A 26,714-nucleotide genomic window follows, 5' to 3' on the forward strand; every position below is an offset into this window, starting at 1 on the left:
AGCACAGCAAGCCACAGTAATGCGGACAGCATTGATGACACTGACATCCAAGCGGGTCTGTAAACACCTCCAACGTGATTTTAATCTGCCAAAAGCGCATTCAACAAGCATTCTACACCTGCTTAGAATGTAATTAAACCTTTTTTTGCCAGGGTCTTTGATATCAGGGTATGGTTTCATTAGCCAAGGCAAAAGAGGATATGCAGGGCCACCCAGAATAACACTGGGGACTGCAACACCATTTATATCAATGTCATTGGGTGGGAATAGTGTCCTAGCCTGTCCACGGATATAGACTCCAGAGTGGCGAAAAACTCTGGCATTGTGAACTTTTCCTGTACAGCCCACATTGACATTCATAAATCTGCCTCTGTGATCCACTAGTGCCTGCATAACAATGGAGTAGTACCCATTGCGATTTAGATACTCATGTGCTCCTTGGGGAGGGCAAGCTATGGGTACATGACTCCCATCAATGGCCCCGGCGCAGTTAGGAAACCCCATTCTCTCAAAGCCAGCAATTACCTCAGGAATATCTTTAATGCCCGCCACCTGGGGGTAAACCACATGCCGGATTGCCTCAGTTACCTCTGCCACCACTTTACCCACAGTTGACTTTCCAATCCCAAACTGGTTGGCAACAGACCTGTAGCAGTCTGGAGTAGCCAGCTTCCACACAGTTATAGCAACCCGCTTCTGGACTGGCAAAGGTGACCTCATGTGTGTCTCTTTATGCTGGAGGATGGGGGTAAGCTGCTCACAAAGCTCCAGAAATGTGGCTTTCTTCATGTGAAAGTACTGGACCCAGTGCTGGTCATCCCACGTCTGCATGACAATGTGGTCCCACCAGTCTGTGCTTGTGACCCTGCACCAAAAGCGGCGGTCTACACAGGGGACATCAGCGGTTATGCCAATTATACTGAGCAACATGTGCCACTGAGAGTCCATGATGTCAGGGTACTCTTCCTCTTCTGCCTCCTCTTCCTCCTCCTCTTCCTGCAGATCCGTCAGGAAATTAGTCAGGAACCTTCGGTGGCACAGAAAACGCCGCTGAACTGTCCACCAGCGCCTCACAGAAGCTCTGCCGGTTTCCTGACATAGAAGTGAAAGCGCAAGTAGGAGGAGTTCATCCAAAGGCGCCTCCTCCATGTTGCTGGCTCTGATGGCTAGGAGTGCACAGACCAAAATGACTGCTAGGCAGCTTGTGGGGGGAGGAAGAAGGGGGGCAGTTCACGTTTCCTATAACGAGCATGGTGGGCAGTAGAGTTTTCCCACAGTACAACATGGTCTAGGGCTAGAGTGTCGACATAAGCAGTGGGAGGAGTGCCAGGCACTCCGGGATAGGGTGACTTTGACTTGGGACTGTGCGCTGCAGTGTGGTTGCCAGATCCCTAGGCTCAAGCCTGAGTCAGAAAATGTTTTAACCTAGGGTTAAAATGCAGTGTAGACGCTCCAACCCAGGGTTCCCTGACACAGGTCAGCTGACTTGAGTTCCAAGAACCCGAGCTGCTGAGTAGCCACAGAGCCTGAGGCACTATCTACACTGCAGGGGGGCGTCTCATGCCCCCACCAGTGTGGGCTCGCGGGGAGGGGGGCATCCCCAGCATCCACCAGCCATAGCTCTGCCCCGGCGGGGGGTGTGGGGACAGCGCAGGGCCGGGGCGGCGCCGCCGGCTCCTTCTGAGCTGCGCCCCACGAGGGGTGACGCGGGCGGCGGGGGAGGGCGCTGGGCCAAGGGGCGGGTGCGCGCGGCGGCCGGGCCACCGAGGGCGCTTGATGGGCGCAGCGTGCCGCAGGCTGCTGTGCGGAGCCGGGCGGCCGGGCGCAGGGGCTGCGGGGCTGCCCCCCCTTCCCGCCCCGCTCGCGCGAGGACCCGGCTCGGCGCGCCCCCCGCTCGGCCCCCGCGCGGGGCTCCGGCTGCTCCAGCCCGGCGCAGCCCCCTTCTCCCTCGGCCGGCGCTGGGGTTGGGCCCGGGCCCCGGCCTTCATCCCCTCGCCTCACTTCCTGTGCGACGGCCCCGGGGCGGGGCTCGTTCCTTTCACCGCGGCCGCCGACCAGCGCAGCGGCTCCCTGCCCGAGCTCCGCGGGGAACAGCCGGAGGAAATGCCCGCAGCCGCCCTCCTTGCAGCCGACAGCGAGCCCGAGACCCCCCGGGAAGGCGAGGCTGCCCGGGCGGGCCGGAGGAGGAAGCACAAGGTACCGGAGATGGAGGCGGAAACATCGGGGAAGAGAAGCCACCTGAGCCGGGACCCCCGGGCGGGGTGGGGGCGCGCGCGGCTGGGTGAGGCCCGATCGCAGCCGGCCGGAGGGAGAACCGGGCCCGGGGGTCCCCGCACAGACCCGTGCTGTGCCGGAGGCTCCTCGTGCTATTCGCCGCTTGGCCTCCATTGCTGCGCCACGTGGGCGCCTCGCGTCCGGATCGCGGTGTGGGCGTCGCCGGGCTGGGTGAGCGGAGAGCCCGGCACCGCTGGTTTGCCGCTGAACAATCAGCGGCGCTCGCCGACCTGCCATCCCGATGGTCTGGCGCATTTCTGCCCCCTTGTCAGTCTCCCCGGGGACGAGAAAGGTGCCAGCCCTGGGCTGTGTCAGGCAAAGAGCGTGTGTGTTCTCTGGCCAGAGGGGCTCCACCGAGCGCGCCCTGTCACCGTCCCCGGAAGGTATCTGGCCCTAGGGTATCTGTGTACTGGGAGGTGTGATTCCCAGCGTGAGTAGAAGGGCTTGGGCTAGCTCTGCTCTAAGTCGGGCTCTATAAATAGCAGTGTGGTCCTTGTGGCATGGGCAGTGGCTTGGGCTAGCCAGCCACCTGAGCTCAGAGCCAGGGGGTTGGGTGGGCTTGGACTGGGGCAGCTTGATCTTCTACACTTTCCACAGTATCCATCCGATGAAGTGAGCTGTAGCTCACGAAAGCTTATGCTCAAATAAATTGGTTAGTCTCTAAGGTGCCACAAGTCCTCCTTTTCTTCTTGTGTAAGCCATTACCTGTGCCCCAATTCCAGGCTGCTGTTTTCAGAGTGTTCGTTTGAGCACTGCTAGTGTGAGTCTATCTACCCCTGCGGTAATCACATCTTTCAGCTGCAGTGTAAATATCCCACCCTTTCAGATTATAGTGTCAGCACATTTATACATGTTAATCCCACCCCATCCCAAATGACATTTTGTGAAATGGAGATCTCTAAATGTCAGTGCCTAGAAGCTTGAGATTTTGGTTTAATATCTTGGTCCAGTGGATAGGATAGGGCATTAGACTGGGACTCAGTAAAGAGTTCTGTTCCTGACGCTGCCACTAATCTGCTGCATGAGGTTGGGTAAATCACATCACCTGGTGCCTCTGTTTCCCCTCCCATCCTTTGTCTGTGGTGTCTGTTTTGATTGTACATGCTTCAGGTTAAGAAAGATATGCCTGTACAGTGCCTAGTAAAATAGAGTTCCAAACTCATTTGGGGCCTGTAGGGGCACCCGTCATGCAAATAATTACATCTGGTAATCATGAGTGAGTAAACAGGTAGGTGCATATGACACTAATTCATCCAGGAAGAATCTGGTTCTCCTCATATTCAATACTTCGATTGCTTGAGGACTGATACTAAATACTAACTGTGACTGAACATTCTCTTACAATATGGGGTGGTTTAATTAAAATGGGGTATGGCCCTGCCGGAGAGATTCTGATGACAAAGGAATCCTGCTCTCCCTGAAGAGGATCAGGCATCAGAGATGAAAAGTCTAAAGACATTTTACTTTTCTTTATATACTTTGTTTTTTTGTCCTTTTCTGTTTGATGTTGTTGTCTCTCTGAAGGATAAAAAGGAGAAGAAATCTAAACGCCGCGATAAATCCAAGGAGCTGAAATCCCAAACAGAGGAAAATAAGCTATCTGAAGATGACCTTGAGCCTCCTAAACCCAAAAAGAGGAAAAAAGTTAAAGTGAATCAAGAGATTGAAGAAAACAGCCCAGAGGACAAGGTGAAATCCTTGTCCATGAACAATGGCATTGTCCACTCAAAAGCTCAGTGTAATTCCAGTGAAGCATCAAGTGCAGAATATGACAGTGACCAAGAGCCAGTAAAGGTACACACTGAAACCCTGAATTTTACCTGCTTTAAAAATGTAATCTACCGGTCTTGCTTGGTGGAAGTGCTCAGCGCTACTAGGAAATATCTTGCTTGTCATCCCTGGTCCTAGCAGAGGATAATAGATTCTGTGCGTGCAGCACAGAATTCACAATCCAGGAGGAGGGGATGCTAAAGTAGCTTTAAGTTTAAGCAGCCTTTAACCTCTCTTGTTTCTGGTCTGGTCTGGTGGGTGGAGCAGCCCTGATATAATTTGGGCTGCCTATGGTACAGCCTGTCCCCAGCTGACTGTGGGCAGCAGCTCTGCCAAGAATCTCTGCAGTGCTGTACAGTCCACATACTCCCACCCCCCCAATCCCTGCCAGGGTTTACAAAAGGGTTCTCATAAAACCGTTTATGGCTGTATTCCTCTGTTCTTGCTCTTCAAACAATTCTCCCCATGCTGGGTTCAGCCTTTGTCCTGCATACAGGGGTCAAAATGCAAGGGGGAAATCTCACCATTGATCTGTAAATCCATCTCCTGCCAAGGAAGGATATATATGGTTTGTTTACACTGGTAAATTTATGATTATACTGGTATAACTCAGTGTTGTTATATCTTATTCTGGAACAAGAGTGTGCACTTAGGGAGTTACACTAGTATAATTAAGACAGTAAATTTTCCTGTGTAGGCAAGTCCATAGCCTTCATGCCAGAAAATATCAGACATTAATCTGATTTTGTGTATCAGGCTGAGAAAGGAATATTACAAAAGGAAAGCATGCCACTTATGGGAATGAGCATGGAGTGCCTTCTGTTGCTCTCTCCTGTTTGATCAGAGTCTTGTTGAGACGTTTCAGAGAGACCTTGCTCCTCTTGTATATATTGCTGGGTCTTGCAGCTCTTCTGTTTATTGCATGTTACATAGGGAAGTATATGTCAATAGTAGAGTGTTTTTGTAGATCACCTGTAGTTTGTTTTCAATTTCTGTAGCAGAAGTTGGGTAGCTAATTTCAAGTTAGTCAATTTAGTGGATAATTTAAATTAAAATATTTATTTGCAAAATCTCTGAGAAAGTTCCATCATCCAGAAATGTTCTTTACTGGATAATATATGCTAATAGTGAATATGTGTTTGTTTTTGTTTCTACTGCATTTGGCAGAACAATTTTCTAATGTTTTCCAGGGGTGAGTTAAAAAATATTAATTAGCAAGAGGAATACAAATAGTCCAAGTGTATACACACAATGTAATAGCAGCCTGAGGTGCAAGGGCCAATGGTGGTTGCCCTGCATTTATCAAGGTTGTAAAATGACTTTGAGGGTCTCCTTTTCCCCCATATACCCAGGGGATCATGGGTGAGACTGTTCTGGAGAAGTTTTTTATTTTTTCTTTTCTTTTGGGTTAAAATGTTGTGGAACTCAGTAGTATAGTAAAATGACTGTCTCCTTGTGCCTAATCTGTTGCTTTATTTTAATTTAACAGCAGTTGACAGAAGAGGAGAAAGAAGGTGCCTTCTCTAATTTCTCTATTTCCAAAGAAACAGCTGAGCTTCTTAAAGGTAACTTCTGTGGAGAAGAAATTTACTAACAAAAAGGTGGTTCCAAATAGATCGCAAGTATCTTTTTAAATAATGTGCCGAAAGCCATTCTGTATTAGTGACACAAGCAGGGATGGAAACCAGAAGGCCTGACTCTCACACCCCACTGTAACCACTAGGCACCTTTGCTCCCATTAATGAGGGTTTCACATTTACACGATTTCAAGTGCAGTCTCATCAAGGCAGATTCATTTCCTCTGTGATACCGTTGCTTCTAGATATAAACTGTGGGAAAACAGTTGCTTTTTTTTTAGGGCTGTCAAGTGATTAAAAAGATTAATTGTGCAATTAAAAAGATTAATTGTGCTGCTAAACAATAATAGAATACCGTTTATTTAAATATTTTTGGATTTTTTTTACATTTTCAAATATATTGATTTCAGTTATAACACAGAATACAAAGAGTACAATGTTCACTTTATATTTTTTATTACAAATATTTGCACTGTAAAAAGCAAAAGAAATAGTATTTTTCAGTTCACCAAATACAAGTACTGTAGTGCAGTCTCTTTATCATGAAAGTTGAACTTACAAATGTTGAATTTTTACAAGAAAAAACTGCATTAAAAAATAAATCAATGTAAAACTTTAGAGCCTACACGTCCACTCAGTCTTACTTCAGCCAATCACTCAGACAAACAAGTTTGGTTACAATTTGCAGGAGATAATACTGCCTGCTTCTTGTTTACAGTGTCACCTGAAAGTGAGAACAGGTGTTCACATGGTACTGTTGTAGCTGGTGTTGGAAGTTATTTATTTGCCAGATGTGCTAAAGATTCGTATGTCCCTTCATGCTTCAACCACCATTCCAGAGGACATACATCCATGCTGATGATGGGTTCTGCTCGATAACAGTCTAAAGCAGAGTGGACCGATGCATGTTCATTTGCATCATCTGAGTCAGATGCCACCAGCAGAAGGTTGATTTTCTTTTTTGTTGTTTTGGGGGGAGGGATAGCTCAGTGGTTTGAGCATTGGCCTGCTAAACCCAGGTGTGTGAGTTCAATCCTTGAGGGGGCCATTTGGGATCTGGGGAAAAAATTGGAGATTGGTCCTGCTTTGAGCAGGGGGTTGGACTAGATGACCTCCTGAGGTCCCTTCCAACCCTGATATTCTGTGATTCTGTAGTTTCCGCATCAGAGTGTTGCTCTTTTAAGACTTCTGAAAGCGTGCTCCACACCTCGTGCCTCTCAGATTTTGAACAGCACTTCAGATTCTTAAACCTTGGGGCCCATTGCTGAGCCTATTTTTAGATATCTCACATTGGTACCTTCTTTGAGTTTTGTCAAATCTGCTGTGGAAGTGTTCTTAAAACAAACAACATTTTCTGTGTCATCGTCCGAAACTACTATAACACGAAATATATGGCAGAATGCAGGTAAAACAGAACAGGAGACCTACAATTTTCCCCCAAGGAGTTCAGTCGCAGATTTAATTAACACATTTTTTTTAACGAGCATCATCAGCATGGAAGCATGTCCTCTGGAATGGTGGCTGAAGCACGAAGGGGCATATGAACGTTTAGCATATCTGGCACGTAAATACCTTGCAACGCCGGCCACAAAAGTGCCATGCGAATGCATGTTCTCACTTTCAGGTGACTTCGTAAATAAGAAGCAGGCAGTAAATGTAAACAAACTTGTTTGTCTGAGTGATTGGCTGAACAAGAAGTAGGACTGAGTGCACTTGTAGGCTCTAAAGTTTTACATTGTTTTGGTTTTGAGTACAGTTACATAACAAAAGTACAATCTACGTTTGTAAGTTACAGTTTCATGATAAAGAGATTGCACTATAGTACTTGTATGAGGTGAATTGAAAAATATGATTTCTTTTATCCTTTTTACAGTGCAAATATTTGTAATAAAAATAATAAGTGAGCATTCTTCTGTTCTGTATTTTGTATTCTGTCTTGTAATAGAAATCAATGTATTTGAAAATGTAGAAAAACATCAACAAATATTTAATACATTTCAATCGGTATTCTATTGTTTAACAGTGCAGTTAATTTTTTGAGTTAATTGACAGCCTTACTTTTTTTTTTCCTCTGATTAGCATTATGTTGTGAGGTTGTCACTTATATTGTCTGTTGTAACTTCTATATCTGTTTCTGCGTACTATTTTCTGAAAAACTATCCCGTTCTATATATGTGCATATTATTTCTTCAGGGGTAGTATTTTAAATTATCTTTATTAAATCTAATTTATAACTGGTTATCTGTCTCAACTTTTAGATCATTTGGCAATTTTGATCTCTTCTCTCTGATCTGCTATCCTAGATTAGTATATTCTGTGAATTTAATCACTACGGAGTTCACATTCTGATCGTTGAGTATTGGTAGAGTTTAAAGCAACACACAGGAATCCATTTTAAACTTTCCTTGTTCTGAAGTCACACCATTAATAATTTGTATGTACTACTGGCCAGTTTTTACCCACCCTAATGTTTTCCTCTTTGTACAGCATCTTTCAAACTTCTGCAAGTTTTAATGTGCTTCTGTGTTTAAAAACAAAAAAAAGTCCCACAACCTTGACTGATATCAAAGTCAGTTGCATGTACTGTTGCTGTTCTGTATCAGACGTAGCAAAAAATGGTCGTTTACCCCAGATATCAAATCTTGCTCCAGAAAAAGATTAAAAAAATGTTTTGCCAAGTATAGTGGAAATGAAAACAAATGTGTATTTACTATTTGCACCCACTGTCAGATGCAGGACTTGCCATGATCTGTCTCATGAATTTGGTTTGCTTTTCATTATCATACAAAAGGGCTTTCAGATGTCTATCTCAGCTTATTGTGGATTCACGGCACCTTTTAATAAAGGTATATTGAACTGTCTTGTAGCTCGAGGAGTAAAGTACCTGTTTTCTGTGCAAGCGAAGACCTTTCAGCCCATATATGATGGCAAAGATGTGATAGCTCAGGCTCGAACTGGAACTGGGAAAACGTTTTCTTTTGCTGTTCCTTTGATTGAAAAACTTCAGGGAGACACACTGGAGAGGAAGAGAGGCCGCATACCAAAGGTAATTTAGCCACTTAAGGACTCACTGATGGCTTAAATTATGGCAATATTTGAAAGTGATTTTTATAATTGTTTTTGGTTCTTATTAAAAATATCCCCTTCTTTCTTCCCACTTACTCCCTTTTTTAAATGCTCCTTCTGATCCTGGAAAACATTCTTCAAAATAGAGTTTACAAAATGACACTTCTTCACAGTATCCTAATGATGACAAAATACACAGCTTTATGATTCTTTGTGATTATGTTGCATTCGTTGTGTAATAGGCTGAAAAGAGGGAGGGCATATCTGCTGTATTCATATGAGCATATACAAATATTCTGCTCTTAGCTGCCTAGTGAGCAGGTTTCTTGTATGGTTTGATACCTCTCCTACTCATAAAAATGAAGCAGACCGGCAAACTGGTGTTATCCCAAATTATTCTTGCCCCTGTATATAAACTACAGGATGACACTTGCTTTTTCCCTCCACATTGGGACAGCTTAAGTTATGATTTCAAGTCCTGGCATAAATGTTCTTTATGCTTCTATTTAAGCACGTGATTTAACTGGTAGTGCACTATAAAGGGGTATTGTCAAGGTTGGTCTGTTTATAGTTAGTCCAACCAGCTTTGTTGTGGTTTGTGGAATAAAAACACATCTCTTCCATCCTTCTACCATGCCTTTAGAGTACACATTATAAAATATTGTCTGAAAGATTTGTAAGAATATTATTCACTGGTTGATATTATCTTTTAATTCTTACGGACTAACAATTGCAATTCATTTGGGAGGTGGGGACAGTGATCGCTCACTAGAGTGCTTCAAACTTCAGTGTTTTATTTAAAATAAATTAAATAGCAGCTCTCTTGTTATCCCAAAATTTTGGTTTATGCACCTTTTTGTCCTTTAATACTGAACTGCGCATTGGTCATCATCGTAATTTTAGAAAATTTATAGATTTAGAGAGCTATCTTATTGTGTACAATTCTTTTACGACTATCTTAATTGTACTGTCCTCAGCAATTAAATCTGGGTGCTGCTCAGGAACAACAAGGCAACCTGATCTAGACAAATGAATACAGGATTGGGAGTCAGAAATTCCTGATTTTTATAATCCCATTTCTGTTGATAACTTATTGTGTAGCCTTGGGCAAGTCACTTGACTTCTTTGCCTCAATTTCTTGATCTGTATTATGAGTCAGACACTTACCTGTCTTTCAGAGATGTTTGAGAATTAATTACTAGTGTGTTAAAGCATTTCAGACTCCTAAATAGCTAAATAAGTGTGAAGTATATTACAGAGACACTGCTGTTATGCAAGAAATATCAATGAAAGTTACATTTTTAAAAGGCTTCATTAGGTGTATTTTATAATTCAAGGCATAATTATGGTGTAACTATTGCTAAACATTTAGTCTGCCTTAATTCATCCTCCTTGGTGGTGGGGAGGAAAGTGTGGCAAAACGAATGGTCTGCACCATACTTCTGAAGAATCTGGAAATCCTAGAGCAAGGGTGGGCAAACTTTTTGGCCTGAGGGCCACATCGAGGTTGCAAAACTGTTTGGAGGGCCGGGTAGGGAAGGCTGTGCCTCCCCAAACACGCTGGCCCCCGCCCCCTGACTGCCCCCCTCAGAACCCCCGACCCATCCACCACCCCCTGCACCTTGTCCCCTGACTGCACCCCCTATCCAACCCCCAGTGCTCCCCATCCCCTGACTACCCCTAGAACCTCCTGCCCCTTATCCGACCTCCCTGCCCCCTTACCATGCTGCTCAGAGCTGCAGGAGCTCACAGCCACACTGCTGCACTCCCTGGCAGGAGCAGCGGGCCACAGCGCTGGCGGCTCAGTGAGCTGATGCTGCGGTGGAGGGGGAACAGCAGGGGAGGGGCCAGGGGCTAGCCTCCCCGACTGGGAGCTCAAGGGCTGGGCAGGACGGTCCCACAGGCTGTAGTTTGCCCACCTCTGTCCTAGAGAGATCTCTCTAATTATATTTTCTGTACACTGTCATTTAGCAATGATACCAGAGTAACTGTTTTTATTAATCATTTTCTTGGTGCTTAAAATCTGGTTATGCTAACCTATGTGTCCTTGAAATGTGATAGCAACAAAATGGACATAGAAAAATAACTATAACAGCAAGAATTAACACTGGATAACTTAGAAAATTCAACTAATAACATGGGCAAATAAATGAATAGTAAATTTAAAGGTAAAGGTTCACATAAGTGTGAGGCACTTTATCTAACCCATTCTGTGGGACATGTGACCCATACAATTGCAGGTGGCTCTCCTTTGATTTGTTCTGTGACCAAGGTTAGTGGAAGGGATCAGACCAGCTTTTAGTAGTGCATAAATCTGGGTTCTGCTAACTTTGGCCCAAGCTTTCTTTGAGGTCCATGGCACTGGATAGCTCGTTGTGGCTCCCAAGTCAACACCAGTGCTAGCTTGGAGAAAGCTATGCCAGTTCTGCTTGTTCGTACTGTTTATGAAAGCCATGATGTACCAGTCTCCTTCTGGTTGAGAGTGTGATCTGAATGATGAGGAGGAGCTTGGAGACCATCGTGCTGAACGTGGCATAAAACCACAGCTGTTTACAAACAGGAGAAAATTCAAGGGGGCAGCGTCAGATCAACTTTGCAGAACAGCTTACCTGATAGGGTGGGGAATTTGATACCAATCACCAAGTGGCTGCATTTCTGATGGTTTTGTCATTCTGTCCAGGTGCTAGTTCTTGCTCCAACGAGAGAGCTGGCAATCCAGGTAGCCAGAGACTTTAAGGATGTCACAAAGAAACTCACAGTGGCTTGTTTTTATGGAGGAACTCCATATAATGGACAAAGTAAGTACATGTTAGAAGTCGCTTTGATATCTGCTGTTATTTCATGAGAATCATTCAGGGAATAAAACTGTCTATTTTCCTTAAGGTTTCACTTCAGTAAAAAACTGAAATTGTTTAAAAAAGAAAAGGTAGTTCAAGTTGGGTCCATCTCTACCAAAAGAATCCTAGGGGATCGCTATCCAAATGTATAATTTATTTTCTTCAGAAGTTATAACATTTGCTTTAAATTTATAAAGAAATAATCTTGTTCCTGAGTGGATGAACGCTGGGGCCAGATGACTGTCCAAGGAAAGCAGAGTGTTCATTTTAAACCCCAAGTGATGGTGTTCCAGTTTAGAGGGTAGTGAAACTGAACAAATCAAACCATTTCTTGTCTATTCATTTGTGCCTGCCATCTTATCATAGAATATCAGAGTTGGAAGGGACCTCAGGAGGTCATCTAGTCCAACCCCCTGCTGAAAGCAGGACCAATCCCCAACTAAATCATCCCAGCCAGGGCTTTGTCAACCCTAACCTGAAAAATATCTGAGGAAGGAAGGATATTGTAATGTTGCTTTCAGCTTCAGTAGTTTGTGGCTCAGATACCTCAAATGTGATTGGAGAGCATGTTACGGAGCTCAGCCTTGAACTTGCCACTTGACGTCAGCACTGTAGAATGACAGCAAGAACTGCAGAAGAAACAATTGGCTAGATTGTCACGTTTTTATTTAAAAAAGAAAAAAAGTGGGAACTCAGTTGGGAGTAGAGAGACTGTAAATTATGATGAAGTCCTGATGGTGTTAAATGTGAATTGAATGAAAATGAAGATTTTGGCAGAAGGCATTCTCGTTAAGTTATCAGTTTTGGTTTTAGGATAGCAATCCTTATAGAAAGCCACAGACCACCGCCAGACTCCTTTTACTTGTGACCTAAACTGATTTAATCCTATCTCTGAAAGTGAAAGGTTTAGGGCATTAAAAACCTAGTCTTTAAATGAGAAGTATTACTGTAAATTGATAGTAGTTTACCAGCCCTAGAAATTCTGTGATCTTTAAGCATTCTTACACATGTGCTGTTTTGCTGCCCTTTCTTCCAGTTGAACATATTAAAAACGGCATTGACATCTTAGTTGGGACTCCAGGACGAATTAAAGACCACCTTCAGAATGGCAAGCTGGACGTTTCCAATGTGAAGCATGTTGTTTTGGATGAAGTTGATCAGATGTTGGACATGGGCTTTGCTGAACAAGTGGAGGAAATTCTAGCATTTGCTTACAAAAAAGGTAAATACTGAATTTTTATGAGTATTGCATTGTCTGCAAAGTAAATTTTTCTGATATATATACGTGTGTGTGTGTGTGTGTGTATGTATGTATGTATTGGAATACTTTTTTGAAGGAAATGGTGGAAGCCTCATCAATTGAAACATTTGAAACTAACATGGTCAAAGCAATAGGAAATATAAGAACATACAGGTGGCCACACTGAATCAAACCAAAGGCCCATCTAGCACAGTATCCTGTCTTCCGACAGTGACCAATGCGAGGTGGTTCAGAGGGCATGTATAAAACAGGCCATTATTGGGAGATCCATCCCCTATCATCCATTTCCAGCCTCTGGCAGTCAGAGGCTAGGAACACCCTAAGAACAGGGTTGCATCCATAACCAGCTTGACTAATAGCCGTTGATGGACCCATGAACTTATCTAGTTCTTTTTTGAGCCCAGTTATACTTTTGGCCTTCACAATATCCTCTGGCAACAAGTTCCAAAGGTTGACTATGTGTTGTGTGAAGAAGTGCTTCCTTTTGTTTTGTTTTTTTGAACCTGCTCCCTATTAATTTCGAGTGACCCCTGGTTCTTGTGTTATGTGAAGGGGTAAATAACACTTCCTGATTCGCTTTTTCCACACCAGTCATGATTTTATAGACCCCCATTGTATCCCCCCTTAGTCATCTCTTTTTCAAGCTGAACGGTCCCAGTCTTTTTAATCCCTCCTCATGTGGAAACTGTTCCATACCTGTACTTGTTTTTATTGCACTTCGCTGTACATGTTCCACTTCTAATATATATATTTTTTAAATGAGGCTACCAGAATTGCATGCAGTATTTGAGGTGTGGGTGTACCAGGGATTGATATAGTGCATCATATTTTCTGACTTGTTATCTATGCCTGTACTAATGGTTTCCAACATTGTTAATTTTTTTGACTGCTGCTGCATATTCAGCAGATGTTTTCAGAGAACTATCCACAATGACTCCAAGATCTTTCTTGAGTGGTAACAGCTAATTTAGACCCCAGCATTTTGTATGTATAGTTGAGATTGTTTTCCAATGTGCATTACTTTGCATTTATCATCACTGAATTTCATCTGCCATTTTGTTGCCCAGTCACCTAGTTTTGTGAAACCCCTTTGTAACTCTTCACAGTCTGTTTTGGACTTAACTATTTTGAGTAATTTTATATTGTCTGCACATTTTTCCACCTCACTGTTTACCCCTATCTCCAGATCATTTGACTATGTTGAACAGCACTGGTCCTGCTACAGATCTGTGGGAGACACCACTATTTACCTCTCTCCATTCTGAAAACTGATCATTTATTCCTACCCTTGGTTTCCCATCTTTTAAGCAGTTAATGATCCCTTCCCTCTTATCCCACGACTGCTTAATTTGCATAAGAGCCTTTGGTGAGAGACTTTATCAAAGACTTTCTGAAAGTCCAAGTGCACTATATTGATTGGATCACCCTTGTCCACATGTTTGTTGACCCTCCTCAAAGAATTCTAATAGATTGGTGAGGCATGATTTCTCTTTACAAAAGGCATGTTGACTCTCCTCCAACAACTTGTGTTTACCTGTGTCTGATAATTCTGTTGTTTACTGTAGTTTTAACCAATTTGCCTGGTATTGAAGTTAGGTTTACTGACCTGTAATTGCCAGGATAGCCTCTGGAACCTTTTTTAAAAATTGTCACATTAGAAGCTGATTTATGTGATAGGCTACATATCACACACATGTTGTAGGAAATGATTTGCATTGATAGAGGATCGACTGTCTAGAGGTAACCTGCATCTCGGTTCCAATGCGTGTTCCTGTCCAGTTGGTCCTGAGGGATCTATAAGAATAGGCTGTGCATTTTGTAGTGACAGCTGCTGAATGTTAAGCTGTCTTATTTGGAATAGGACATCAAGTCTGTTGCATGATAATAGAGTGAATGTGCTGAGCATCATGCTGAAAATAATAGTAAACCATCAGTTGAGTTCCTCCTTTTGTCTTGCTCTGATTCAAATCATTGGGAATTTTGCTATTGACTTAAATGGGGAGCAGTTTTGGTCCCGTTGATACTTAATTTTTTCCCACTTTTAATCATTATACTTTGATTATTGTAGCTGATCAATATTAAAATTACATACTTCTCCATCTCCTGTATACATTTATTAGCCTTCTCAAAATTTTGAAATTTATGCTTATTGCTTTGTAACTAGTCCTTATAACATGGAATCTGTAATGAAACATCAGTTCTTACGTTGTAATACTACTTGGATTATTGATAGTGATGTGTTGTTTCAAAGATTCTGAAGACAACCCCCAAACACTGCTGTTTTCTGCAACTTGTCCACACTGGGTGTATGATGTAGCTAAAAAATACATGAAATCTAGATATGAACAGTTTGACCTTATTGGAAAGAAGACTCAAAAGACGGCTATGACTGTAGAGGTAAGTAGTTTTGTTACTGCGTGGTATAGGTGCTAGGGATACATAGGATGGATAATATGGGTTATGGTTCTGATCTTCAAAAGCTATGATATTACAGTAACTAAAGCTTAATTTTCTTTTGGCAGTGATTAAAATTAACATAAAGCTTTCTGTAAATAATTTTATGTGGGAAAACAAAATTTTTGTTTTCTTGGTTTTTTCATTTATTTTAAATAAAATCCTAAATATTTTAGAGGATTTTTTAATCAAAATGTTGTCTTTGTGTAAAGAAGTTTAGCTGATATCCTGCTGAATGACAGCAGATATAACATTGGCATATTTTCTTTCCCTAACAGCATTTGGCTATAGAGTGTCACTGGTCTCAGAGAGCAGCAGTTATTGGGGATGTCATTCAGGTTTACAGTGGCAGTCATGGACGGACCATCATATTTTGTGAGACTAAAAAGGATGCAAGTGAACTGGCCCTGAATGCTTCTATTAAACAGGTATTGATGTCTGAAGAGGTAGTCATGGTTGTAAATATCAAGGCTAGAAATTCCTGAAATGAAGATGGGAGCTCAGCCATACAAATAGAATTTATTGTTGTAGGCTTCATGTTTTGTCAACAAGGCCGGGTTTTTTTGACATTTCAGAAAGCTGCAAGTTTCTCCTCAACCATAACAATTATAACTTCTTTTTGGCTGCAAGATCCTTGGAGACAGGAATTTTATTTTGTGTCTACTGTATGGTGCAAAACACATTGCTGACGCTATATAATAAGAAATAATAAAGGAATAGACATCACAGCTTATATTAACATGCTGTTTGGATTCCTGGTTCTTACAACCATGCGTCATCTGAATAATGGGTATTTGGGATACAGGGTGTCCTATAAACACAGTATGGCATTTATCCTAGGACTGAAAGGCCTACTCACCCTCTAAAAAATCCTCTTGAGCCATTAATTCAGGCCTTGTAGAGTATATTGAGCAGGCCTTCTGCACGTAGATGAATTTTACCCATAATGAATAATAATCCTGGATTCTTACAGAGCAGATATTGTTTTGATGTTGAATGTTAAAATCAAGGAAAAGAGGGAATGGGGAAGTGCAGATATATTTAGTATTTAGTTAAATGGGGTTTACTGTACAGGCTAGACATGCTTAGTTCTGTGGGCTTGCTTTTTTCTCTCCTACTTGTGCATGTAGAAATTCTGTGTAGTTCATTCACAGTAAACCAGCTAAATATGCTAATAACTTCAACAAGGTTGTAGAGTGACACACACAAACACTTGAGATTTTTATGCTAATATTAACCCTTTGAGGCTAGGTGAGTGTGAAGTTGTGTTGTATTTAATAAATTCTGCTTTTCCATATTGCATTGAGAATTCCCACTTCTGGATCCTGATCTCTTCCCCATTAGACAAATTTAGGCACCACCTCTTTTCTTGCAAATACCAGAGGCAGTTCAGACTTGTCAGTTGGGCTTGGCCATGTCGCTGAAAATTTTGTGCCATGTTCTCTCTTGCCTGTGGGGAGCTCTTCAGGGCAGGGACCTTGGTCTTGATTCTCATCTCATACTCGTTTTATATTTTAAGTTTTTGTGTTTTCAACTGAGTTACACCAGTTAAAGTGAATTAGGATCAGGTCTCTTGTCTTCATATCGGCCTGTAAAGCATGTAGCGCCACGGTTGATGCTATCTACTGCTGTGAACAGTGTTTTGGGGTGGTAAGGAACAGCAAATAGTGCCACCATTGTCAGTGGGTTGCTGCTGCCTAGATACCTCTGTTGGATGAAGTCTTAATGATCTGTTCTTTTGACAGGATGCCCAGTCATTGCATGGTGACATTCCACAGAAACAGAGAGAGATCACATTAAAGGGTTTCAGAAATGGAACATTTGAAGTTCTGGTTGCAACCAATGTAGCTGCCCGTGGTTTAGATATCCCTGAAGTTGACCTGGTCATACAGAGTTCACCCCCAAAGGTAAGAAACGGGTATGCCCTTTTTTTTTTTTTTTTTTTTAGAAAAAATGAGTCAGCCATTTTTTATATGACAAAACAGCAACGGCAGATGATTACTTTATCTGCATCAAATTTTTTTAAAAATGTTGATTTACTGGTGGTATGAATTTAAGATTAGTGCTGCAGTGAGTTTTTTTTTTCTTTAACTGCAGGTGTAAAATTTTCCTGTTGAGCATTTATTTTTTGATTAAATTAAATGTAGGTGTTTGCCCTCTTTTTTTTTTTAATATTATATCTTCTGAAGCCCTTTTTCAATATTTCTAAATCTATTTTGAATTCCATCTATTTTTCCACTGAAATTTCAGATTGTATAAAGCCTTTAGTCATTTAAGTTTATGATACTTCCAGTCTTTTACCTGAATCTGGTGTTACTCTTTCCCTCCAAGGTCAGGAGGGTCACTTCATTTCCAAACAGACTTCCAAGAGCACAGTATAGCATCCCTCTTGGAAACCTTTTATTTCACACAGACTGCTGCATTGCGCGAATCAGATTTGTTTTCCGATTTTGCAAGATTAGTTGCTTTGGGTTTTGTTGTTCCTTTTTTGGCTAGACACTTCCCTCTTTATTTGAACCTTGCTTTCTCTTTTTAATGTTTACTATCTTTTTGGATAGTTAAATCTGTTATCATTAACCCTCCTACAAAATTTCCTTATACAGCAGGAATAAGGGAGCTCTGGGTTTTATTAAAAAAAAACTCTAGAATGCTTTTAAAATTTCTAGATGTTTTGTGAAACCTTCTAGGCCTTTTAATTTTAAAAAACTTAAATGTGTTCATGTTAATTTTTTATTTTTAAAGGATGTAGATTCATATATCCATCGGTCTGGACGCACAGGAAGAGCTGGACGGACTGGAATTTGTATCTGTTTTTATCAGCGAAAGGAAGAAGATCAATTAAGACACGTAGAACAAAAAGCGGTAACCGTCTAGCTTTCTTTGGGGTTTGTTTTTGTTTAATCAGTCATTGAATATCTAAAAATTCACTGTGCGCATATATTCTTGGGGAACCTCATAATCAAGTGCTATGTAAGGCCGCACAGTTCCAACCCAGCAATAGGCAGGGCCTAAAATGGTAATACTAGTCTTTGAAAAGTTTTTACGTACTGTGCTGTGTTGTCTTCTGCAGGTTTTCCTATTCTTCAAATATAACTTTGCCAAGGCTTGTTCATGTGAAACTTTGTGTATATACTTTTAAAACTAGTAGTTGGTGTCTGATAGATTGTGGAACGATTACATGTTCTTTCTGTGAACTACAAAAATCTATTTTTAAAGGAGAACTTGAAAGGCTGTTCTGAAAACAATGTCAAAGCATTGAAGGTACTGAATCAGTAACGTGCAGGCTTTTAAATTTACAAATTAAAATGAAATTCTTGAAAATCCTCTCCTATTTCACTTATTTGCCGAGGCTTGCATTTAGAGTTGTATAATCCCTACAAAGATTAGAGGTAGAAATCCCACTTTTTGCATTTCCTGTTCTGTTTCAGGGTGTCATTAGCTGCTGAAAGCTAAACAGAGAATTTTGAACTCTAGGTTCTTTCTTTTTGGCATGTATTAAACATTCATCTAAGAACTTGACTTACTTCAGGAGTGTTTAATGGAAAGAGGTAAAAATTATATAGTAAAAGCAGAGCCTTGAACCAAGTATTGTCTCAGTTCTCTGGCCTAATTCTGTCCCTCATGCTTTCAGTTTCCTTTGAGGATTAAATACACTTGCACTGTATGATTAAATTGTTTTCAGTGTCAATCCATTGACATTGCACAAACTATTATACTGGCTTTTGGCTAAGATCATTCTTATGTCTAAATCTGATATGTCTTGTGTTGTGGGGTTGGACTCTGATCTAATGAGTCTTTTCCATTTCTAACATCTTTGATTCAAATATGTGATCAAGACACAGGTACTCACACATTAACAAAAATAGGAATAATTTTAATGTGTTATATTTTATACAAGAGAGGCTTTTTATAGTTTTTAAATTGTCATGGTTAAATAAAGATTGAACAAAGGATTTCCTGCTTAGGACTAGTAAGGGAATGGTGGCCTTGGAAACAGGACTTGACGAGAGTTTGGTTCTGTTGCGTATTGTAGGGAAAAGACCTTGAGCTCTAATTCATTTTCTTTTCTCAATTTCAGGGCATTACATTTAAGCGTGTGGGTGTGCCTACAGCCACAGATATAATTAAAGCTTCTAGTAAAGATGCTATCAGGTATGTTCATTATCTGTCCACAGTTACGAGATGTCTTGAACTTGTAGAAGAAAAATATATGGAGATGTTGGACTCAATCCTGTTACATATACAGTCATACATCTCTCTCTCTCATAAAATCAGTTGCCTTACATGTGCACGCTGGCTGATTTTAGTAAAATATTAGCAGTATGCCCCTGTGTATTTCAGCCCCTCACACAGCAAAATGTCCTGTTTAAAAATATATGTGGTTAAAAGTAACTTTAAATTATAACCTACCAAACCTAACTACAAGTAATAGAACAAAAAATTGCTTACATATAGGGAAACTGACTTATTCCTATCAGTTGTTGTTGATTTTTAAGAATTGTTACTATATTTAGTATAACTAGAATACCCTTTTAGTTAATGTATTTGTTGCAACTCACACCCTGCATTCTATATCAGATTCATTATTAGTGTTGCTGTTTTTAGTCTGTTCAGTGTGAGTCCTAGCTTTGTACACATCTAACACCTAGTTGGTGGAAATTGCTTCCAGGTGGCATTTTCCTCATGCTTCCCTGCAGGGACTTGCACAGGAGTAAAAATTTGACCCCTTTTGGGAGGACACATTCTGTGCTCCTGCCAGGACCAGAGGCGCTTGCTGTCGCTCTGGGGACCCTGTGCTCCCCTCTCCTACCCACCCCCACCACAGGATATCCTGTGCTCCCACCACCGGGGACGCTGTGCTCCCCCCTCGACTGGCCCGTTCCTTGCCGGACCCAACCCCAGAAATTCTGCTCACTGGCCCACTACTATTGATTAGGAGGATTGTTGCACCATATCATCTCAGCTGCTGACTGGGGGAGGCAGAGAAGAGGATCGGGTGGATGAGCTCTGGAGAACACGGGTTCCTGGAGGAGGGAATCTGGCTCAGGGCTGCAGCTGAGAGCTCTGCCTGGGTGTGCACTGCGAGCAGACATATGGTACGAAAGGGGGGGGGGGGGGGGAAGATACCCTCCGTAAATGGTGCCCCTGCCCCGGGGCCAGAGGAGCTGTCAGCTCCTGACAGCCCTGGGGGCTGGAGGAACTTTCTCTTCCCCTGGGGCCAGAGGAGTTTTCCAAAGCCAGATAATGATTAGTGGGGTCCGTGCCTGTGCTTGTTGTCATCCCCCCCCATCCCCCCTCATTCACACCCCTGCTTCGCTGTCTTGAAAGCTTTTTCCCCTTCATATTGTGAGTGATGTGTTGATGCTTTCCGTATGTCATTTTCATACAAGAGAAAGGTGGTTTACTAGTCAGTGTCAAATTTGACTGACTTGAACATACATATCTGATACTTGTAAGTTTGGACCCAAATCAGCCTTCAGTTGTGCATCTACAACAGCCACTGAAGTCAGTGATTGCTGCACCTATGTAGGGTCTCCTGTATCCATCAATAACTGCAGCGGTAGGATCAACTAGCCAGCCAAATAGGCCCTTTCTAAATGTAATATCTATGACTCTTAATTAAGATGAATAGGTATAACATTTTATATTTCTAAGAATTTTCTTGACTACAATTTAATAGTTTGTATTTGCTGTATATCAAGAATAAACTTTGCCAGTATAGTATGGTTTAGAAATATTTGTTCAATCTGAGATTGGCAGAGGTTTAATAATATAACTTGAGGGGGTGGATCTGGGGTTGTGACCACCCTGCTCTTCTCATGTTGCTAAATGGGACTGGGAGTTCCAGCACGGAAGAGGTTGAGAACCATTTGTCTAGTGAGCTATTGGTATGCACTGCCGTGTTGGAGATGGCAGGTTTAACCCGTGTTGGAGATGGCAGGTTTAACCTTGCCTCCCCCAGCTTTGCTCCCTGTGTCAGTGGTAAGTGTCAGTGTGTTGAAGCAGCCTGCTCTGAGAGTAGGAAGCGCTTTGCTCAGCTCATCAGTGACACTATGGTGTGCTACAGAAGGGCATTGGTAGATGCTAAACAGAGATCTGTTTATTGCTCTTGATGAAAGGATGATCACTACAGGACCTTCTGTGTGGAGCATAAATCAGGAATCAGCTTCACTGGTGATACAGAGTATTCTTGGGGCAAAGGGCACTCTCTGCATGTGTTACAGCCTTCTCTTGGGTGGTTAGCTCAAGATTTTCCAAGTGACTGGGTGCCAAACTGGGAGACGCCTTAAAGAGGCTAGATTGTCAGAAGATGAGGACTTGCCACTTCCAGAGTATCAGGCCCCTTTGACAGTACCCAAGACAGGTGCACAAAAATTGAAGCACCAACAATAACTAGTCACTTCTGAAATTCTTGGCCTTAACCTTTGCATTAGTCTTAACAAGTTAATAAAATTTCTCACACACAATTGAATTTTGTAATGTTGGCTTTCTGTATATTGACCTATCAAATCTTTGTTGTAAATATGTAGGTTTTTGGATTCCGTTCCTCCTTCTGCCATCGACTATTTCAAACAGTCAGCTCAGCGGCTGATAGAGGAAAAGGGGGCAGTGGAAGCTCTGGCTGCAGCATTAGCCCATATTTCTGGGGCTACTTCCATTGAACAGCGTTCCTTGCTCAACTCAGATGTGGTAAATAATAATGTTGCATGTCACTACTGTGCTCAAAGCACTGTATGAACTAATCCTCCTAACACCTCTGTGAGAGGGGTAAATATTCTATCCATTTTAGAGAGAGAGATTGTGTATTGAATGGTAAGCAGTGTTGTCAGCAAATGTACTGAGTAAGTGTAACAAGACCTGATACCCTTTAGCTCCCTGTGTCTGAAACTGGCCCTCACCATCACTTTCTGGCACTGTTTAGTTATAGAGATTGCTGCCTCCATTCTCCTTAAACGAGGTACTCTCAGGTTGTTAGCCCAGTCCAAACAGAGCTTCCTTGGTTGCTTTCCCAACTAGGTGCCTGAGCTGCAGCTATTGTCGACCTTACATCAAATTCCAGTTTTCTTAACTAAAATCAAATCGTAGTGGCATAGTTCAGAAAACAGAGGAACTTGAAACTAGTGAGTATATTTTCCTTTAACCAGCACTAAGAAAAGGATCCGTAAATTGTCTCCAATCTCAATTACAGAAAAGCGTGATATTATCATGGAAAACTTTAGTAAAGTTTCTTGAGCCAATAGGATGGTTTTTGCTGCTGGCTGAGTCTGTCTTTCTGGAAAATGTTTCAAGTCCCAGCATATTTCAAGGAAAAAGAGTCCAGCAGGTAGTCTCTGGGAGTATATTGTTACAGGGAAGACCCTGTAGAAAAGCTCTGTCTTTCTTTGATGTGGGCAGGGGCTGCCCAACTCCAGTTCATCTTTGTAGGGTAACTGTTTTGAAGTCAGTACAGTAGATTTCATCTTATTACATAGCCATCTGGATTTCCTTTCCTTATATTGGCCTGTACTAAGTTCTCATGTCTCTTCCTTTTGTAATTTTATAAATGGATATTGATGTGCACCTAATAACTGTTCCTCCACTTCCAACAAATATATTCAGTCTAAAGACTGATACCAATGTGTATTTCTAGCTCGACTTCATTTTCTCTTGAAGGCTTTCATTAGCATGCAAATGGAGGGTGCCTTTATTCCAAACAGCCTACTTGTTAGCAGAACAGTAAAGCCTTAAATATTACAGTAGCCACAAAGATTTATATTGGAATTCATATTCGACAGATTGGACGCTGTCTGCCACAATCTGGTTTACTCCTTCATTGTAAACACATTTCACTGGTTGTTTGTTTTTAAAGGGCTATGTGACGATGACGTTACAATGTTCGGTAGAGATGCACAGCATTGGCTATGCCTGGCGAGGACTAAAAGAACAGCTTGGTGATGAAATAGACAATAAAATTACCAGAATGCGTTTTCTCAAGGGAAAGATGGTGAGATGGTTTATCCAATTGTTTTGTATGCTTGGTTTATTTTGGGAATTTAAGGGCATCTTCTCCTTTTAATGCAGGTGTTGGCTTCTACCATGACCACTCAAAGTTGTGTCTATGAGAGGAGGGTGGATTTTTCTACATTTTGCCTCTGTTGTGATCCAATGACAGAGAAGTTAGGAAATTCACTTCAGATGGGAACCCATCGTGTTACACTAATGGGTTGAAATTGCTTCTCTTTCATCAATAAAATAGACAAGTTGTTCTTCTCATTGCCCACACTGGTCTGTACATACTTTGAAATCAGCCACTCAGCGATTTGGCTCAGTTGGGTCACTTTACTCCTTTGTGAAGAGCATTGACAAAGAAGTTGCATTACAGGAAGTTCATGTCCTACCTTTGAACAGATACATTACTTTCGGGAAGTGGGGCTGCTGTCAGTACCAAGCATTTGATTCCTCATTTCTTGGCAAATCTGTCGGAAATAAAAATTTTAGAATATAAAAAGGCACTCTCAAAATAGAGCAGGCACTCTGCTATAGTTGTAGTCTGTTATCGGAAGTTAGTGTTCCAATGTCTCTCTCTTTGGATGCCAGCTTGGAGAGTAAATGAATATTATCTCTGTTGTGTTTAGGGTGTGTGCTTCGATGTCCCTACAGCTGAGCAAAGTCATATACAGGTATGTTCTTCTTGCTGGAGGGCCTTTAGAATCCTTTTGAGGACATTTAAGCCAAATACTGTAGCTGCTAGTTATATGCTTATACTATGGTAGTATAAGGCTTGCAGTTTTTTGCAGAGAGTCTGAAACTTTTGTGCATAAAGAGGGTTGCACATTCATTACAAAATATACTCTTTCCTGCTGCTCTCATTAACTAAACTTATTTTGTTGCTTCTGACTTTTTGCTTGTCTGTCCATTCCCTTCCTCCTCTTTACAAAATCCTACATTGTTGTCTACATAGTGTCTTGGCCTTTTGGCTGCTGCCCGCTCCGCTAACTGAGGGCATTAATAGTAACCAACTTCCCCTGGGGTGGTTCTCTCCTTCGTCCCATGACTGTGAATTGTAAGGGTTTTAAAGACGAATGTTGACCCTTGTCCATAAGATGGATCTGATGAACTAGTTTGGTGAGGATTAGGTTGGTTTTGAAATAACTTCTATGAATATGCAGGTATGCAAATTCAGTTCTTAGCATTTTCATGATTTCTTTAAATGCATTCAACTTGTTTGATCAGGAGCAATGGCAAGATTCAAGACGCTGGCAGCTGTCCATGGCAACGGAGTTACCTGAGCTAGAAGAAACTCCGCGTGAAGCAGGCCGAGGTTTCTCTAACTTCAGGAATGGGAGGCAAGGAGGCGGTGGCTTTAACAAAAATAACAGATTCAAAAACGGAGGTCAGAAACGAAATTTTCACAGAGCATTTTAGTAACTAATTCAGTTGATGTAGCTATGGGACTACATAATGCCTGCTTTGTTGAAATTAAAATCTATTGAACTTTCCCTTTTGTTTTTGTTACTTTGTTAAACCAGTCACTTTTCTGTAAGGTAGGATGGCGACAAAATCTACTTGCTGAAGTGACATAAAGTTCATTTTAAAAGAAGATCTTGCTATTTTCTTCCACTGACTTCCATTCCTGATGGACATGTTTGAAAATGTGTAGCTTTAAAAATATAAGCCAACAATTCACACTTTTGAAGAAATCCCTTTCTGCCTATATGTATTAGGACTGAGTGTCACACTAAGAACCTGCCTCTTTGGGTATGTCTGCACAGCAGCTGTGAATGACTGACTCGCATTAAAACACTAAAAATAGCAGCGTGGAGGTTGCAAAGCCCAAGCTCCAGCCCAAGCCACCACGGTGTTTTTAGCATGAGCCCTACTAGTGCAAGTCTGCCTTCTCAGGCTGGGAGGCTCGCTCTAAGCTGCAGTGTAAGTATACCCTTTAAGAGGCAAATGGTATGGAGTTGATGTACTGATAATGTGAATTTCCTTCGTTACAGTCTCTTCTACTATGCTTATGCTGTGTTAAGTGGACAAATTTGAACATAGCTGCCATAACAGACTTCATCTTTTCATTTTCTTTTAATGTTACAATTTAAAGTCTTTCTTAAAAAATATCCCTGTGGGATAGAGACACATCCCGTCCCCTGCAGGCATTAAAGCTTACTCTGAGAGTTCTCTAATCTGATTCCGTTTTCCCACCATACTGTAGCTTAGCTCCTGCTCTCCTTTGGTGTCTGATGCAATCTGGGTTTTAAATTGACAGCTGTCAAGGTTCTCAGTGAAACTGACTGTTTGCCTAGCCATCCCATCCTCACAAAACAACCACAAAGGTAAAAAAGGTGGATAGTTTTAAAAATCATGGAATCTGAGACTCACCAAGGGGCCCTTGCAGAACATGGTAGAATGAACCCCTGAGTGCTCTGGGGCAGTCCATCAGCATCCTTCCCCATCTGCTGCTGGTCACGCACCATCCTTCCTTCTGCACAAGCAAAAAACATACACCTTGAACTGTGCTCATGCCATCTAGTGGCTCAACAGCAAAAGCAAGCTTCTCTTAGATCTGCAGATCCAGAAAAGAGACATGCCCGTAGCCAAGATGTCCGCCACTGAAGACGACGAGAGCATGCTCACTCTGCTGAAAAAGGTGGCTGGAGGCACCCTCACAATTAAAGCTAGTCGCTATGCTCCAACCAACAGTGTTTGCTAGAATCCTCCTTGCAGGTACTATCAGGTAGGATGTCAGAAGCCAAGGACCCTATTTCCTCAGTAGAAGATCAGATGCAGGGCATGGCTGCCCAAACTGAGAAACACCTCAGAGATGTACAATTAATTAAAGTGAATTAGCTGATCTGGAAAGCAAATCATGCAGAAACAACCTTAGAATCAGAGGGGTTCCTGAGGGAGCAGAACAAGGGAAACCTCTGGAATTTATCCCCAGCCTTTTAATAGAAATTCTCGATCTGCCTGAGGAAGAGCCTGCAGGTCTTTGTTCCCAAAGCCTGCCCCTGGGGCTAAGCCCAGAGCACTGATCATTAAATTTCTCAGGTTTACAACCAAACAATCCATCTATTCAAGGCCACAGGGAAGAACTCTGGGGCAATGGTTTCTCAAGATTTTGCAAGGGATATTGTGGATAGCAGGCAGTTTTGCCAGGCCTACGGGAGAACAAAAAGGGCTAATGTAGTACATGGTAGTTTTCTCCATTGTTTCATGTAGTATCGGGAGGAGTGACCTATTCATTCCAAAAACCTCAGGAGGTGGAGAACTTCATAAATAACCTATAAACTACTTTTGATGTATTTTGTTCCTGATTAGTATAACTGCTGGCACTTTTTCTTTGACAGCTGTGCAGATCTAACTAGTCCCCATTACGCTGACAGCTATGCTGATCTAACTAGCCCCTGTTATGTTTACTCCCCACATACTTTGCCCAGAACTGGGTGTGGTGAAGTTGGAGTCCATATATAAACTGTGTGTTTTCTGTATGGGGGT

General features: G+C 42.0%; 1 protein-coding gene across 4 annotated transcripts; it reads left to right on the forward strand.

Moving 5' to 3' along the window:
* Positions 1–1,762: 1,762 nt before the first annotated feature.
* Positions 1,763–24,718, forward strand: LOC125640542 (nucleolar RNA helicase 2). Of its 4 annotated transcripts, none has more exons than XM_048859158.2 (15): positions 1,763–2,196; positions 3,799–4,068; positions 5,534–5,609; positions 8,489–8,667; positions 11,368–11,485; positions 12,561–12,746; positions 15,019–15,182; positions 15,518–15,667; positions 16,985–17,146; positions 17,982–18,101; positions 19,318–19,391; positions 21,770–21,929; positions 23,089–23,223; positions 23,855–23,899; positions 24,453–24,718. In XM_048859158.2, exons 1-15 carry the CDS (start codon positions 1,777–1,779, stop codon positions 24,642–24,644), a joined length of 2,451 nt encoding a protein of 816 aa, XP_048715115.2. In that variant the 5' UTR covers positions 1,763–1,776; the 3' UTR covers positions 24,645–24,718. The 4 variants fall into 4 exon arrangements, with proteins under 4 accessions (XP_048715115.2, XP_048715117.2, XP_048715116.2 ...); XM_048859160.2 differs by having other exon boundaries at positions 15,037–15,182; XM_048859159.2 differs by having other exon boundaries at positions 5,537–5,609.
* The last annotated feature ends 1,996 nt before the right edge of the window (positions 24,719–26,714 follow it).

Source organism: Caretta caretta, chromosome 7 (assembly GCF_965140235.1).
Source record: "Caretta caretta isolate rCarCar2 chromosome 7, rCarCar1.hap1, whole genome shotgun sequence".
Classification (NCBI taxonomy): domain Eukaryota; kingdom Metazoa; phylum Chordata; order Testudines; family Cheloniidae; genus Caretta; species Caretta caretta.

Coding starts and splice junctions, on each gene's coding strand:
- LOC125640542 (XM_048859158.2), top strand. CDS start 1,777: ATGGGCGCAGCGTGCCGCAGGCTGCTGTGCGGAGCCGGGCGGCCGGGC. Junction 4,069..5,533: donor GTGACCAAGAGCCAGTAAAG/GTACACACTGAA, acceptor TTAATTTAACAG/CAGTTGACAGAAGAGGAGAA. Junction 19,392..21,769: donor TCTAGTAAAGATGCTATCAG/GTATGTTCATTA, acceptor GTAAATATGTAG/GTTTTTGGATTCCGTTCCTC.